Source organism: Mustela putorius, unplaced genomic scaffold (assembly GCF_011764305.1).
Source record: "Mustela putorius furo isolate JIRA1106 unplaced genomic scaffold, ASM1176430v1.1 tig00000228_pilon_pilon_pilon, whole genome shotgun sequence".
Taxonomy (NCBI): Eukaryota; Metazoa; Chordata; class Mammalia; order Carnivora; family Mustelidae; genus Mustela; species Mustela putorius.
This window is the reverse complement of record NW_025421322.1, coordinates 15,546,322-15,564,516: the sequence shown is the minus strand read 5'-3', so window position 1 is coordinate 15,564,516 and position 18,195 is coordinate 15,546,322. Positions and strand designations below refer to the sequence as shown.

General features: G+C 35.5%; 1 protein-coding gene across 1 annotated transcript in view; it reads left to right on the top strand.

Annotated features, from left to right (window-relative positions):
• The window catches only part of CSMD3 (CUB and Sushi multiple domains 3), a 1,237,422-nt gene that overhangs the window by 957,514 nt on the left and 261,713 nt on the right, over positions 1-18,195 (top strand). The window contains exon 30 of the mRNA XM_004743466.3: positions 1,329-1,516. Within this exon, the coding sequence (XP_004743523.2) occupies positions 1,329-1,516 (188 nt within the window). The remainder of the gene's footprint in view (positions 1-1,328; positions 1,517-18,195) is intronic.

Below are 18,195 nucleotides of genomic sequence, written 5' to 3'. Positions count from 1 at the left end.
TTAGGCCTTACATTCCACCAAAAGATTTCAAGAGGAATTAACTGATTTAGCTTTAATGAAGATAGATATTGAATAAATTAAACAATAGAACAGTGTGGTGGTCCCCTAAATTTCTCATGTTATGAGGCACCTTATTTATTAAAAGTTTGGAAACCATGTATCATACCAGTCTTTCTTCACTGTTTATGCACAAGTAAACTACCTGGATACCTGTCCTTTATACATACATAAGTAAAGACTTAGAAGTGTGGAAATTTAACCTCTATAAACTCAGTAGATTTGCAAAGAATATTTCTTACCTAACAAGTTTCTTATTTATATGCAAAGATGATGAAATTTGACAAGATAATTTTTTCACTGATCCATATTTAACAATTACAAGCTTTACTATTTTTATTTAATATCATGAACTTTTTGACTTTCCTTAATGACCCAACTGAGTTCATTCTTCTCTTTGCTACAGTATGAGCTAGGTAATAGACAAATGATTACATGTCTTATGCTTCTAAATATTTGTGTTCTGTAATCATTAGGGGACAAGTCTCATACTTTTGAAGGTTGTTAAGGCAAACCTGGAATATCAAAATATTGATTTGAATAATTTACATCCTGAAATGTCCTTATTTACACATTATTCAATTTTGACAAACAGGGTGTTGGTATGATTTCTCCTACATCAAGTTCTAAAAGAAGAAATTATATTTACTTTTGGGAAAAAAAGAACACCTAATACAATGTGCAGGAACTCATTTGAGTAATTTAAATGTGAATTTTGCATTTCAAACTTTTGCTTGAATTGGTTATGTAGAGTTGAATTTTAAACAGCAAATATGCTTGTAAATTTTGAAGTTCAAGTCAAATAACATCATTGACAAAAGAAAAAAGAGGTTGTGTTTTCATACTGCAAGACATCTGGATGAAAAATTTTTAAAATAGATGTCCTCCAGATTTTACATATATAAAGTACCTTATATGAGGATATGTAGCTACCAAGGGCAGAAGCAAGGCTTCAACGTATCTCTCTGACTCCAAACTCTGTACCCTTTCATTAGAAATTGCCTTACTATCATTGTATTCCCTGTAGACATAGTGATAACTTAGAAAATTTGGAAATATCAAGATGTCTTTTCTCTTTTCTATTGCTTTAATATTCATATTCAATGTGTTGTTGCCAGGTAAATTTTCAACTTAGTTTACATTGCCAAAGTCTGTTATTTTTAAAGATATTGACTGAATAATATATGTGAGTATTGACTACTATACTTAACACCTTAGTAGTAATCATTCCAATTCTTTTTCTCTCCTTCTCCCTCTCTCTCTTTTTTCAGTTTTAGCATAGAACCTAACTATGACTTTCTCTATATATATGATGGACCAGACAGTAATAGCCCACTGATTGGAAGTTTTCAAGACAGCAAGTTACCAGAGAGAATAGAGAGCAGCTCCAATACTATGCATTTGGCTTTTCGGAGTGATGGATCTGTTAGTTACACTGGATTTCATTTAGAATATAAAGGTAAATGTGAACATTTGATTCCAGCAACATGATTTGGATTGTATTTTATACAGGAGAATAATTCTGCATTGGCCATTGTCAGTTGTCTGTGTATTTCTTAATGCAGACTACCTAGAGTTCATCTTATAAAAGGGCTCTCACTATAGACTTTTCCTATCAGTGAGAAGGAAATTAGCTTTTCCCAGATTACTACCAAAGGAAATATATCAGACAAACAAATTAGCAATTAGTACACTGTGGTAGTTGGCTAAAACCATAAAATATTAAAAAAAATTTTTTTCAAGCTGAAGATTCATCTTTGTTTGGAGACTACTCTCAGTGATAAGGAGAATGAAGTATACTGATAATTACATTTCAGAAAATGTCCAAAAATATTTGAATGTGTCAGTATTCAGAACAGGGAGAATAAAAAATACTGATAATAATAATATTTTAGAATATTTCTGCAAGCATTTAAATGAATTACAATGCTTTGGATGTTTATAAATACATTTTTCTTAACATTTTTTATTCTATTTATACATTTTTATTTTATTTATATATTTTATATATTTTTTTATTCTATGACTATGAGGAAAAAATAGATCTTAGTTGTTTAAATCTAAAATTTATTTTTTCAATAACTGAGTTCCAAAAGGATATACTGATAATTTATCTCAAGTTATCAATTGAGTACTAAAAATACAATTTTAGATTGATTACCACTTGGCTTTTTATCATTATGAAATATTTTCAATAACTGAAGTTTATACAGAATAACAAGACAAACTCCCTAATATCTACATCCAACTTGACTAACCTTAAAATTGTGTCATATTTGCTTCAGATCTCTTTATTCCTATCTTAAGAGATATAATATTAAATATACAATTGAAACTCCTTTTGTATTTGCCATGGAACAGGGGGTATGTCTCTTCAGGTCTATCAAAAGAAGTAAGGATTAATTCCACAACTTGACATGGCATGGTTTAAGGAAGGTTTTCGTAGGGAAAGGGAAAACTCACAAATTAGCAATATATAGAGGCTTGGGATTCTCCAATAGTGCCAACAAAATTTGGGAATGCGTGCCAAGGCCATGCTATCTAGTGGATATAGACATGATGTGGATTTTATTACAATGGAAAGGCTGAGCCCTCTATGAGTCTCTCGTCTTACAGAGGAAAGTAAGAAAATGGCCTTGTCAGTGAAAGATTTTATAAGCTGCTTGATACCAGACAGTGAGGATTTGGGTTGGCAGCTATTTATTGGGGCTCTCTGCAAATACTCCAAGCCAGAGGACTCTGGAGAATTTTAGGCCTTCTAACTATGGGTTAGGAAGTATTGGTCTTATGGAAGGTTGAACTTAGACACCATACCGAATTCTCCATGTGGAAGATTACATGGAGAGTAATACACCAGGCAGACAGGACCCAGTGAACTGGCTATCTAGGCAGACCATTATGAGTATTCTACTATAACTTTGTTTTACCACTATAACTTTAAGGTAGCTATGAGGAAGGTAGAGTACCCCCTTCTTATCCTTCTTCAAAATTGTCTTGATGTCTCTTAACCTTTTTAACTTCTATTTTGATTTTAGAATTACGTTCTCTCTGCTTGTTGAATTTGATGGGTACTGCATTGTATTTATAAATTATTTAGAAGGATGTATGATATTTAATCTTTTCATCTATTATAAAGACATATCTCTCAGTTTACTCATACCTTCCTCATTGTTCTTCAGTAATAGTTTATAATTTTCTTTATAAATCTTTCACATCTCAATCTTAAATGTCTTGTAGTTTCCATTATAACTAATCATATCTTTATTAGATTTTTACTGGTTGTTGCTAATACCTGGATTTTTGTAATTACTTAGTCTCTAGGAAACTGGCTTAACTTTCATTAGTTATCATAATTTTTCTATGGACTTTTTTGGATTTTCTATGCCAGCAATGTCAGTTCTGCTTTGTTTCACTTTGTTTCATTTTTCTAATCTATATGCTCCCCAACCCCTCACTCCCTTGGCTTAATGATCAGGATGAGAAATTCAGTACCACATCAAATTAAAACAGTGATGGTCATTGTTCTGTCATTACTGATTTTTTTTTTTTTTGGTCATTACTGATTTTAAAGAGAATGCATCTAATGTTTTATCTCTGAGTATAATATTTACTCTTGGTTGGCTAATGTTAATAAGGCTAACATTTTTTTGACTCATTGTTTTTGGGGACATTTCAAGGTTATTTACATATAAAAATCATTTACCTCTATGAGTGTAGAAGTTTTCGCACAACAGTGTTAAGTAATTGGCTCAATCATGTGGCAGAGCTAAGATTTGATTCAGAGTGGACTCCAGAATCGAGATTCTTATCCAAAATGTTACACTATCTAGGTATATATTTTGTCAATTTTAAGAAGTTCCCTTCCATTCCTGATTTACTAAAAATTGCTTAATCATAATGGGATTTAATTTTATCAACTTCAGGATGCCTGGGTGGCTTAGTTGGTTAAGCCTCTGCCTTCGGCTCGGGTCATGATCCCGGGGTCCTGAAATCCAGTCCCATATTGAGCTCATTGCTCAGCAAGGAGCCTGCCTTTCTCTCTGCTTGCTTCTCCCCCTGTTTGTGGTCTCTCTCTCTCTCTCTGACAAATAAATAAAATCTTAAAAAGAAATTGTGAACTGCTTTTTCATCAGCTATTGAAAATATTATAAGGTTTTCCTTTGTGAAACTCTTAATTTGGTGGATTTTATTATACTTTTTCTAAAATTAGAACATCTTCACATTCATAGGATTAAAGTGATTTCTTTTTTCTGTTTGTTTTTATTATACTTTGCTGATTTCAGTACACTAAAATATTGAATTTTTGTAATTATGGTATATATTGCTATGGGCTTATTACCAAGGATTAAAAATTCATTATCTTGGATCTCTTACCATGAGGTTAGTCTATAATTTTCCTTCCTTATAATTATCTTTTTCTGGTTTTGATCAAGATTATGCAAACCCCTAACTTTGGGAGCATTCTTATTTTTCTAGAAATAGTTTGTATAAGATAGGAATCATCTGTTTCTTAAACATTTGCTATAAATTCCCTGTAAAAAGAGGGACTTGGTGATTTGATGCAGTAGAATCTTAGTGGTTATATATCCATCCAGGTTTTCTACTTTATCCTAGTTCTTTTTTTAAGATTTTATTTATTAATTTGACAGGGAGAGATCACAAGTAGGCAGAGAGGCAGGCAGAGAGAGAGGGGGAAGCAGGCTCCCCGCTGAGAGAGAGCCTGATGTGGGGCTTGATCCCAGGACCCTGAGATCATGATCCAAGCCGAAGGCAGAGGCTTAACCCGCTGAGCCATCCAGGCATCCCTATCCTGGATTTTTGAAAGTCTGTTGTCTATTATTTTCATCCCTCCAAGCTTTCAACTGTAGTGGGATAAACATATTTGCAGTATTTTCTTACTTTATTTAGTGTTTTATGTTTTTATTAACATTGCTTAGTATGTGTGCTAATATTGCTTTTATTCATAGTATTTATTCCCTTCTATTCTCTCTGATGCTTTACGTTTTTTCTAGTTTATTGAAATCAATACTTAACTTATTAATATTCAGATTGTTGTCTTCTAATATGCACTTCTGTGGCTATAATTTTTTTAAGTATTACTTTACCTGATTTGCAAAAGTTTAAAAGTGTAGAGCTTCATTAGTAATCATTCTAAACTTGTCCTAATACACTGCATTATAATTTTTTTTCTGCTTACCAGCTACTTAGAAATAGTGTCAGTTATTATCTACCTATACTTAATGATACATTTTCAATTTACTTACACTGTCATAAAAGGTGTATGATTCCAATTTCTGGGCATGACTGCTGGATGGCCTGTGGTATGGGCAATTATTATGCCTGTCCCTGTGTGCCAGGCAAGAAGAGCACCATTTAATTGATGGGTGAAGGTTTTTATATATATCCATTAAGTTAAGCTCTTTAATTGTATTTCTCAAATATTTATATCCTCACTGTTTTTTAAAAAATTACCTTGGTTGAGCAATCTTGGACATATTATTGTAATTCTTTTTTTTTTCCTTTAAACTTTGACCATTTTTGTTTTACATATTATGGAAACTTATTTTGGGGTACATAGGAATTATACTTTTCTTTTCTTTACTGGTACATTTAATTTACTCCATTTATATTTATTTGACTTTTAGATCTTATTTTGTGCTTTCTACTCCTTTTTTCTTTTCTTTTTTTTAAAAGATTTATTTATTTATTTATTTGACAGAGAGAAATCACAAGTAGATGGAGAGGCAGGCAGAGAGAGAGAAAGGGAAGCAGGCTCCCCGCTGAGCCGAGAGCCCCATGTGGGACTCGATCCCAGAACCCCCGAGATCATGACCTGAGCCGAAGGCAGCGGCCCAACCCACTGAGCAACCCAGGCACCCTATACTCCTTTTTTCTGTAATTTCATTTTTCTTCTCTCAAAGAGCCATATAATCACCAGATACTTTCTTGTTTTTTTGCATGCTTTTTTACCATATGCACCCCGATTTACTCCACTAACTCCCCACACATACACTGAAATACGGGTTCTTAAGAGCAAGAACTCTGTTATTCACTGCTGTACAATTAGTGTCTTACAATAATGCCTACACATGACTGTGTGCTAATTATTTGATTGGTTTTGAGCAGCTACAAGAGGTATTTTCTCTTTTAAATCAAGTCACAATTAGAGACATAAACTAATAACGTTGGAATGTAAGAAATCTTGGAGATACATTTCTGTCCTGCATTTTATAAAGATAACTTGGCTCCTTAATAATATCTTCTTGTATCTACAAGCTAATAGGTTTCTAAATAAGACCTATTGGAAGGGAAAAGAAAAAGGAGAGGAAAGAGGGAAAAAGAAAGGAGAGGAGAGGAGAGGAGTGGGGAGAGAAGAAAGAAGGAAGGAAGCAGGCAAGGAAAGAAAAAAAGAGAAAAACGTAAGCCAGTTGGTACAGATAGGTCCTATTGTAAAACATTTCCAGAGGTCATGAGGAGAAAAGATACCGGAAAAATGCCGCCAATTCTACGATGCTCGAATGCTGGAATCGATGGTACTGATCGATTCCAGCATTATGTCTTATGGAAACTGGAATTGAGCTCACAGTACTTCCTCTACCTAACATCCCAGATAGCCATTCCTAAATCCATGTAGTTAATTAAGCACTTGAGATAAAACCTACTCTCTCCATTTTTCTTAGCTAACTGTATGTGCATTCCTATTTCCCAGCTTGATCCATTTCCATGTCCCATTATTTCAAAAACCTATGATTTATGCTGCCTTAGGAAAAGGGCCACAAATGCAAATTTTTTAAAAGATGAAACTGTTCATTATGTTCCTACTCTATTCTAGGTACAATGATCAGCTCTTTTTTTTTTTTGTTTTTAAGATTTTATTTATTTATTTGACAGAGAGAGATCACAGGTAGGTAGAGAGGCTGGTGCCCAGAGAGAGAGAGAGAGGGAAGCAGGCTCCCCGCCGAGCAGAGAGCCCGATGTGGGACTCGATCCAAGGACCCTGAGATCATGACCCGAGCCGAAGGCAGTGGCTTAACCCACTGAGCCACCCAGGCGCCCCTGATCAGCTCTTTTTAATGAATTATCTCTATCCTTCCTGTGAGCGGGCACACTTATAAATGCAACAAAAATACTAAACAACAGAATTAGGCGATAAATATTGCTATGCATATTTTACAAATGATATGACTAAGGATCAGATTATTAAAAAGAGTTAAAGGAATTGACAAATTATTTTTATTAACATATAATGTATTATTTGACCCAGGGGTACAGGTCTGTGAATCATCAGGCTTACACATTTTACAGCACTCACCATAGTATATACCCTCTCCAATGTCCATAACCCAGCCACCCTATCCCTACCCCCACCACCCAGAAACCTTCAGTTTGTTTCTTTTTTTTTTTTTAAAGATTTTATTTATTTATTTGACAGAGAGAGATCACAAGCAGGCAAACAGGCAGGCAGAGAGAGGGAGAGGACGAAGCAGGCTCCCTGCAGAGCAGAGAGCCCAATGTGGGACTCGATCCCAGGACCCTGAGATCATGACCTGAGCCAAAGGCAGCGGCTTAACCCACTGAGCCACCCAGGTGCCCTTCAGTTTGTTTCTTGAGATTAAGAGTCTCTTAGGGTTTGTCTCCCTCTCGAATCCATCTTGCTTCATTTTTTTCCTTCCCTAACCCCCCACTACCCTCCCCTGCCTCTCAAATTCCTCATATCAGAGAGATGACATGTTATTATTACTACTAAGAATAAAGGCAAATAAAAATATAAAAGTACAGAGAGAAAATCATAATCAATCATGCCATGAATTCAGTCTTTCTCCCTGGACCCTACAATTGCTCCCCACCATGCTCAGCTACTACACCAATACCCACTTACACACAATTCCATGAAGTCTTATTTTTATACTCTGAAGAGTATTTCTTTCTGATGTTAGTATAGAGTTTGTGACACTCCCTCAATCCAACCTAATTAATTCTCTGGAGTGATCCTCACAGTTTTCATCCATGGGGAGTTTCCATTCCTCACTTTAGGATCCCCAGGGTCTGCCTTTTACACCAGCCTCCCTATGTTTCTTATCCTATTTCAAAAAAAAAAAAAAAAGTTACCACTTTAATTGTCTAGTTTATTAGAGCTAATAAAGTGGTCCTTATGCCTATTTCTGCCATAGAGTGACGCCTTAGAATTTTCGTATAATTTTCAAATAAACTGACATATGCATTGAGGCTCTCTATAGTAAAAAGTTTTCCCTTGTCATTTATAATACATGCCCTTTACCATCACTTGAACACGTGCTGTTGGCACTGAAAAGTAAAGCATTTAGTCTTGACTCATTCTAAACACATGTTTTTAGTAGACCTTTCATTTAAAAGCAACACCTCCATCTATTAGAGCTCACACCAGATTATAGTTACAACTGCTTGGGTTCAGATCTTTCCATTTCCCCCTTGAAGATGGACACTGAAACTTATTTTTATTTGTGTGCAAATAAACAGAACTTGTGCAATGAACCAATGCTGTTTTTGAACATTATAAAAACACAGGCCTGCTAACATGGATTCTGGAAGGAATAGTACTTTACACTTACGTAAACAGAATTGTGGATATGCTTTTATTTTGTAGACAATAGTAAACTGGAGCAGAGAAGTCGAAGTTTGGGGCCGAAGGGGAGATATTTGGCTAATTTTAAAACAATATCTCCACAAAGAGTTTAAATCAGGCCTAGTTTCCTCTGTAATTTCAGTGAGATACAATATTAACAAATTTACAATGGGATAATATTTAGAGTTTAAACAGTGCTCTCATTTGCATTGTTTTAATTTTAATATTATTTTAATATTAAGACCATTTGAGATTATGATGTTAGTAAGTACGATTTAAGTATTCATAATTATAACATTTATACAAATGACTCATATAGTAGTAGTATTTGTATTCTTTTAACAAAATATATTGATTCTGATGGAGAGAGAATATACACAGTTTTGTGCTGCTGAAGGGGACCTCCTGGCAGCTGGTGCTTTAGCTGGCAGGGGATACCAATTTATAGACACCAATATGTACAGCGGAAGACTTATGACCAGTTGTTTATATATGGTGTAAGTTAGCCACCTGCTCCAAGAACCTTAACAGTCTCATAAATTACATTCTAAATTAACATACCAATTTAAGTTAAGATATATTTTTTTCACAGAACAACTTATTACATTGCAATGTTACCCTGAGGTGTTCTGGGGGCAATCATTTAATTTCCATTGCAGAAATACTTTCCAAAATAAAAGAGATACATGTATGGCTTATCCTTATTCTCTAAAGTACCTTGGGACATCTGGCCTTAGATGAACTCTTACATTTACAATAGGGAGGCCTCTTAGGACTGGTTATGATCAGATGAGGGAAATATAATGCATATACATTTGAAGGGTGCTTAGTTCTTAGTTGCTGAATTCATGCTAGTTGGTATATACCCATGCACACATTTCCACTGTCTTGGAAATAACAGGCAGTTGGATATTATATACTCTGGTCATCCTTCAAAACCAAAAATAACACATAACTACTTTTGATTATACACAGACACATTATTCATAATAATGGTCCCTTCGTGAGCATACAGCATTATGTGGGAACAAATTTTGAAGTAAACATCCCCCCTTTTTAAAAGATTTTATTTATTTATTTTTGAGAGACAGAAAGATCACAAGTAGGCAGAGCAGCAGGCAGAGGGAGAAGCAGGCTCCGCACTGTGTGGGGAGTCAGATGTGGGGCTCTATCCTAGGACCCTGGGATCATGACCTGAACCCAAGGCAGATGCTTAACAAACTGAGCCACGCAGTTGCCCTAAAGTAATCTCCTTTTTAAAATAAAAATATTGATGGTTCTTCTTCTCTTAGAAAAAAAAAATGTATTTATAAATCAGTCATTACCTATGAATTCAACAAATAGAATTATCACCATGTCTTGTGCAAACTATGATAAAAGAAATTTCATAGTGTTAGAGATAGGCCATATTAACTCAACACCTGTCTATTTTCAGGAACAAAGTAGAAATAAGCATAGTAAAGCTTTCATTTTTCCAACAGAATCTTCAAGGCACAGTTTATGGCTTTCTAATGCCACTTTTTTTTTTCATTAAAATAAGTATGTAGGAAACTTTAATTACCTGTAGAAAAATTCTGAAAAATAAATGCTTTTAAAAATTTCTTTAGGGGTGCTTGGGTGGCTCAATGGGTTGGGCCTCTGCCTTCAGCTCAGGTCATGATCTCCGGGTTCTGGGATCGAGTCCTGCATCAGACTCTCTGCTTGGCGGGGAGCTTGCTTCTTTCTCTCTCTCTCTCTGCTTAACTCTCTGCCTACTTGTGATCTCTCTCTGTCAAATAAATAAATAAAATCTTTAAAAAAAAATTTCTTTAAAAACCATGTGTAAGGGGCACCTGGGTGGCTCAGTGGATTAAGCCTCTGCCTTCAGTTTAGGTCATGATCCCAGGGTCCTGGGATAGAGCCCCAAATCAGACTCTCTGCTCAGCAGGGAGCCTGCTTCCGTGTCTCTCTCTGCCTGTCTCTCTGCCTACTTGTGATCCCTCTCTCTCTCTCTGTCAAATAAATAAATAAAATATCCAAAAAAAAAAAAAAAACCCATAGATAAGACATGTTTTATTGCTTATGCTTACTTCTGTCTTGCAGCAGACATCTTATATGCTCTATTTGGAGAACAGAAGGCAAGGAGTCTTTTGCTGAGGATCCATTCAGTAGGCAAACTACTATGAAAGCAAATAAACTTAATTACTCATAAAAATAATACTATCAACCTGTCTGCCTCACAATTTTTTTCAAAAATGCAAATCTCCTTTCCATCTACTGCCTAGACCTTTGCATAAGGATTCTCTAGGTGTTTCCAAAATTTCCAGATAATTGCTATGGCAGACCTGGAAGTAAGGGCAGTATTATTCATAGAAAACTATTCACCAAGGATCTCATGTAGTATATAAACACAATAATGAGATAGATGACTCCTCTCAAAATGAGGCTAGCAATATAAAATTGTGGCAGAAGCAACATATTTCACTTATTAGCCATATTTCCCTTTCCTCAAAAAGTAAGACATTTGCAATATAGATTCACAGATAAGTCACTGAAACTATAGGGAAAACCTTAAAGAAGGAAAAAGCAAACTTTTCAAACAATTCATCACTTGCTAAAGAGATTTCAATTCTTCCTTTTCCCTCAAGGGACTTTGCTCAGTTTCTCGAAGGCCAGCTGTAAATGCTAAGTTTCTGTTCTGCCTAACAGTTATGTTGTGTTCACCTGCTTGTTTAAGGAAAGGCTCAATGTGCAGTTTTCCTTTCTAGAATAAACAATCCAACTCCTGCCACACTGAAGTCTCATTCTTAGTCACCAAATTGAGTATTCACGCTGTGGGTTCTTTCTGGAAAATGGTATTGTGTGCATAATCTTCTTACCAAGGAAGAAATAAAGTTTGTTGGATTGAGAAGTGCTTTTAATCGTGAATTCTGAATACTATGTAGGGTGCAAATTTCATGTATGTGCATCTGTGCATGTGCACTTGGAAGATGATCAAATAACTTAGCTTTGGATTGAAACTCAGGTTGACCCGACTTGCACACATATCCCCTTCATGCACTTTGTCTCTCTTTCAGCTGGTCCGCTCATTTCTCTCTTGATGCTCAGCTTAGATATCAATTCTTCAGGAAGATTCCTGACTGATTCCCCTTATGCCATAATCATTAAAGTTACAAGCACTTATTTAATATAATTAATAAATTGTAAATGCCATGTTGGCCAGAATACATTCTGATTGTCCACAGCCTTATTTCCAGTTATTTGGGTAGTGTGGGCTCTTAAGTACTTACTGGAAAAAAAAGAAGGAAGGAAGGAAAGCAGAACTTCTTTCCTCTGATAGTTATTAAAATCAATCAAATATTTAGCTCTGCCATTTCCTCTTTAGTTGAGTTGGGAGAAATCTTGTATAGTATTCTTTCTAAAGCACAAATTTCACATTTCCTATGAATGTTGAAGTACATTGAACTCTGTAAAGTTTTATGAATGGAAGAAATATATATTCCTACTGCTTTAATTAATCAGAGTTGGATATATTACAATAAAATAATTTCTGTGATAGCCAAACACTAAGATATTGCTGATTTAAATCCCACTGATTCCATGAGTCATGTGCAGAAATACACATGACTCAATGTGTATTTCTAGCTTCCTATGAACATAAAATAAATTCTAATGTAGAAAATCACATTTGTTATCCTGAACTTGTGATGTCCCTTACATTTTTGTACTATTTCTTAAGGAATCTATAATAGTAATAAGATGGAAATATTAAAGCATTGCCTAGATCTGTTAACAAATGGTTTGTTTTAGAGCTTATTCCCCAAAATGAATGAACAGATTTTTCTGTTTCTCTATGTATTTTCAAAATGTTCTGTCATTCTCTTTATAAACATATAATGTATTTTTAGCACCAGGGGTACAGGTCTGTGAATCGCCAGGTTTACACACTTCACAGAACTCACCACAGTACACACACCCCCCAATGTCCATAATCCCACTACCCTCTACCAAACCCCCTCCCCCCAGCAACCCTAAGTTTGTTCTGTGAGATTAAGAGTCTCTTATGGTTTGTCTCCTTCTCAATCCCATCTTGTTTCATTTATTCTTTTCATATCCCCTTAACTCCTCATATTGCATCTCCACTTCCTCATATCAGGGAGATCATATGATAGCTGTCTTTCTCCGCTTGACTTATTTTGCTAAGCATAATACCCTCTAGTTCCATCAACATCATCGCAAATGGCAAGTTCTCATTTCTTTAGATGGCTGCATAGTGTTCCATTGTATAAATATACCACATCTTCTTTATCCATTCCTCTGTTGTTGGACTTCCAGGTTCTTTCCATAGTTTGGCTACTGTGGACATTGCTGCTATAAACATTCGGGTGCACATGCCCCTTCGGATCACTACATTTGTATCTTTAGGGTAAATACCCAGTAGTGCAATTGCTGGGTCATAGAGTAGCTCTATTTTCAACTTTTTGAGGAAACTCCATGCTGTTTTCCAGAGTGGCTGTGTCAGCTTGCATTACCACCAACAGTGTAGGAGGGTTCCCCTTTCTCCGCATCCTCGCCAGCATCTGTAATTGTTAATTTTAGCCGTTCTGATTGGTGTGAGATGGTATCTCATTGTGGTTTTGATTTGTATTTTCCTGATGCCGAGTGATGTGGAGCACTTTTTCATGTGTCTGTTGGCCATCTGGATGTCTTCTTTGCAGAAATGTCTGTTCATGTCCTCTACCCGTTTCTTGATTGAATTATGTGTTCTTTGGGTGTTGAGTTTGCTAAGCTCTTTATAGATTTTGGATATTAGCCCTTTATCTGGTATGTCATTTACAAATATCTTCTCCCATTCTGTCAGTTGTCTTTTGGTTTTGTTGACTGTTTCCTTTGCTGTACAAAAGCTTTTGATCTTGATGAAATCAAAATAGTTCATTTTTGCCCTTGCTTCCCTTGCCTTTGAAGATGTTCCTAGGAAGAAGTTGCTGTGGCTGAGGTCGAAGAGGTTGCTGCCTGTGCTCTTCTCAAGGATTTTGATGGATTCCTTGCTCACATTGAGGTCCTTCATCCATGTTGAGTCTATTTTCATGTGTGGTTTAAGGAAATGGTCCAATTTCATTTTTCTGCCTGTGGCTGTCCATTTTCCCAACACCATTTGTTGAACAGACGGTCTTTTTTCCATTGGACATTCTTTCCTGCTTTGTCGAAGATTAGTTGACCAAAGAGTTGAGGGTCTATTTCTGGGCTCTCTATTCTATCCAATTGATCTATGTGTCTGTTTTTGTGCCAGCACAGTACTGTCTTGATGATGACAGCTTTGTAATAAAGCTTGAAGTCTGGAATCGTGATGCCACCAACTTTGGCTTTCTTTTTCAACATTCCTCTGACTATCAGGGTCTTTCCTGGTTCCAAATAAATTTTAGGATTATTTGTTCTATTTCTTTGAAAAAAAATGGATGGGACTTGATAGGGATTTCATTAAATGTGTAGATTGCTTTAGGTAGCATAGACATTTTCACAATATTTGTTCTTCCAATCCATGATCATGGAACATTTTTCCATTTCTTTGTGTCTTCCTCAATTTCATTCAAGAGTACTATTTATAGTTTTCTGAGTATAGATTCTTTGCCTCTTTGGTTAAGTTTATTCCTAGGTATCTTATGGTTTGGGGTGCAATTGTAAATGGGATTGACTCCTTAATCTCTCTTTCTTCTGTCTTGTTGTTGGTGTAAAGAAATGCAACGGAGTTCTGTGCATTGATTCTATATCCTGACACTTTACTGAATTCCTGTACAAGTTCTAGCAGGTTTGGATTAGAGTCTTTTGGGTTTTCCACAAATAGTATCATATCATCTGCAAAGAGTGATAGTTTGTCTTCTTCTTTGACGAATTGGATGCCGTTAATTTCTTTTTGTTGTCTGATTGCCAAGGTTAGGACTTCTAGTACTATGTTGAATAGCAATGGTGATAATGGACATCCCTGCCGTGTTCCTGACCTTAGCGGAAAAGCTTTCAGTTTTTCTCCATTGACAATGATATTTGCAGTGGGTTTTTCATAGATGGCTTTGATAATATTGAGGTATGTGCCTTCTATCCCTACACTGTGAAGAGACTTGATCAGGAAGAGATGCTGTTACTTTGTCAAATGCTTTTTCAGCATCTATTGAGAGTATCATATGGTTCTTGTTCTTTCTTTTATTAATGTGTTGTATCACATTGATTGATTTGTGGATATTGAACCAACCTTGCAGCCCTGGAATAAATTCCACTTGGTCATGGTGAATAATCCTTTTAATGTACTGTTGAATCCTATTGGCTAGTGTATCACATTGATTGATTTGTGGATATTGAACCAACCTTGCAGCCCTGGAATAAATTCCACTTGGTCATGTTGAATAATCCTTTTAATGTACTGTTGAATCCTATTGGCTCTTTTGGTGAGAATTTTCACACCTGTGTTCATCAAGGATATTGGTCTGTTATTCTCTTTATTGATGGGATCCTTGTCTGGTTTTGGGATCAAGGTGATGCCGGCCTTATAATATGAGTTTGGCAGTTTTCCTTCCATTTCTATTTTTTTGGAACAATTTCAGAAGAATAGAAATTAATTCTTTAAATGTTTAGTAGAATTCCCCTGGGAAGCCGTCTGGCCCTGGGCTTCTGTTTGTTTGGAGATTTTTGATGACTGCTTCAATCTCCTTCCTGGTTATGGGTCTGTTCAGGTTTTCTATTTCTTCCTGGTTCAGTTGTGGTAGTTTATATGTCTCTAAGAATGCATCCATTTCTTCCAGATTGTCAAATTTGTTGGTGTAGAGTTGCTCATAGTATGTTCTTACAATTGTTTATATTTCTTTGGTGTTTGTTGTGATCTCTCCTCTTTCATTCATGATTTTATTTATTTGGGTCCTTTCTCTTTTCTTTTTGATAAATCTGGCCAGGGGTTTATCAACCTTATTAATTTTTTCAAAGAACTAGCTCCTAGTTTCGTTGATTTGTTCTATTGTTTTTTGGTTTCTATTTCATTGATTTCTGCTCTGATCTTTATGATTTCTCTTCTCCTGCTGGGTTTAGGCTTTCTTTGTTGTTCTTGCTACAGTTCCTTTAGGTGTAGGGTTAGGTTGTATATTTGAGACCTTTCTTATTTCTTGAGAAAGGTTTGTATCACTATATATTTTCCTCTCAGGACTGCCTTTGCTGTGTACCACAGATTTTGAACCATTGTGTTTTCATTATCATTTGTTTCCATGAAGTTTTTCAATTCTTCTTTAATTTCCTGGTTGGCTCATTCATTCTTTAGAAGGGTGCTGTTTAGTCTCCATGTATTTGGGTTCTTTCCAAATTTCTTCTTATGATTGAGTTCTAGCTTTATAGCATTGTGGTCTGAAAATATGCAGGGAATGATCCCAATCTTTTTCGGTTGAGGCCTGATTTATGACCCAGAATTTGATCTATTCTGGAGAATGTTCCGTGTGCACTAGAGAAGAATGTGTATTCTGTTGCTTTGGGATGGAATGTTCTGAATATATCTGTGATGTCCATCTGGTCCAATGTGTCATTTAAGACCCTGTTTTCCTTGTTGATCTTTTGCTTGAATGATCAGTCCATTTTGGTGAAGGGAGTGTTAAAGTCCCCACTATTATTGTATTATTGTCAATGTGTTTCTTTGATTTTGTCATTAATTGATTTTTATAGTTGGCTGCTCCCATGATAGGAGCATAAATATTTAAAATTGTTAGAGCTCCTTGTTGAACAGACCCTTTGAGTATGATATAGTGTCCTTCCTCATCTCTTATTATAGTCTTTGGCTTAAAATCTAATTGATCTGATAGAAGAATTGCCACCCCAGCTTTCTTCTGATGTCCATTATCATGATAAATTGTTTTCCACCCCCTCACTTTAAATCTCAGGTGTGCTTTAAATCTTTGATGTGGTTTTTGTTTTTTGTTTTTTTTTTTAATCCATTCTGATACCCTGTGTCTTTTGATTGGGGCTTTTCGCCCATTTACATTCAGGGTAACTATTGAGAGATATGAATTTAGTGCCACTGTATTGCTTGTAAAGTGACTGTTACTGTATATTGTCTCTGTTCCTTTCTGGTCTACTATTTTAGGGTCTCTCTTTGCTTAGAGGACCCCTTTCAATCTTTCCTGTAGAGCTGGTTTAGTGTTTGAAAATTCTTTCAGTTTTTGTTTGTCCTAGAAGCTTTTTATCTCTCTTTCTATTTTCAATGGTAACTTAGCTGGGTATAGTATTCTTGGCTGCATGTTTTTCTTGTTAGTGCTCTGAATATATCATGCCAGTTCTTTCTGGCCTACCAGGTCTCTGTGGATAAGTCCACTGCCAATCTAATAATTTTACCATTGTATGTTACAGACTTCTTTTCCCGGGCTGCTCTCAGGATTTTCTCTTTGTTGCTAAGACTTGTAAATTTTACTATTAGGTGTCAGGCTGTGGACCTATTCTTATTGATTTTGAGGGGGGTTCTCTGTACCTCCTGGATTTTGATGCTTCTTCCCTTTGCCATATTAGGGAAATTCTCTACAATAAATCTCTCCAATAATTCTTTCTGCTCCCTTCTCTCTTTCTTCTTCTTCTGGAATCCGAATTATTCTAATGTTTTTTCATCTTATGGTGTCCCTTATCTCTCTAATTCTCCCCTCATGGACCAGTGGTTGTTTGTATCTCTTTTGCTCAGCTTCTTTATTCTCTGTCATTTGGTCTTCTATGTCACAAATTCTTTCTTCTGCCTCGTTTATCCTAGCAGTAAGAGCTTCCATTTTTTATTGCACCTCATTAATACCTTTTTTTATTTCAACTTGGTTAGATTTTAGTTCTTTTATTTCTCCAGAAAAGGCTTTTATTTCTCTGGAGAGGGTTTCTCTAATATCTTCCATGCCTTTTTCGAGACCAGCCAGAACCTTGAGAATCGTCATTCTGAACTCTAGTTCTGACATATTACCAATGTCTGTATTGATTAGGTCCCTAGCCTTCATTACTACCTCTTGTTCTTTCTTTTGTGGTGAGTTTATCTTCCTTGTCATTTTGTCCAGATAAGAATATATGAAGGAGCAAATAAAATACTAAAAGGGCAGCACAGACCCCAGGAAAATGTGCTTTAACCAAATCAGAAGAGAACCCAAATCGTGGGGGGAAGAAAGGGGATAAAAAGAAGTTCAGAAAAAAAAAATTAGAAAAAGAAAACAAATAAAGAAAAATATATAAAAAAGAATATATATATTATTTTATATATATATATATACATATATATATGTATATATATATGTATATGTATTAGACTGGTGACTAGAATGGGGTCACCCACTTAATTTTGGGAGTATTTTGGTCTCTTAGAAGAAACAACCTCCCAAAATTTTAAAGAATGATAAACATATATAAGGGTAAACAGAATGAAGCGATGGAATATGCCTATAAAGGTGAAAAAAAATTTTTTTTTTAATTTATAAAAAGGAGTTGATGAATAAGTTGGTTGGAAGAATAAAGAAAAAAAGTAGAGAGAATTTGCTCAGGCTGGAGACTAGAACAAGCCCGGAGCAAGA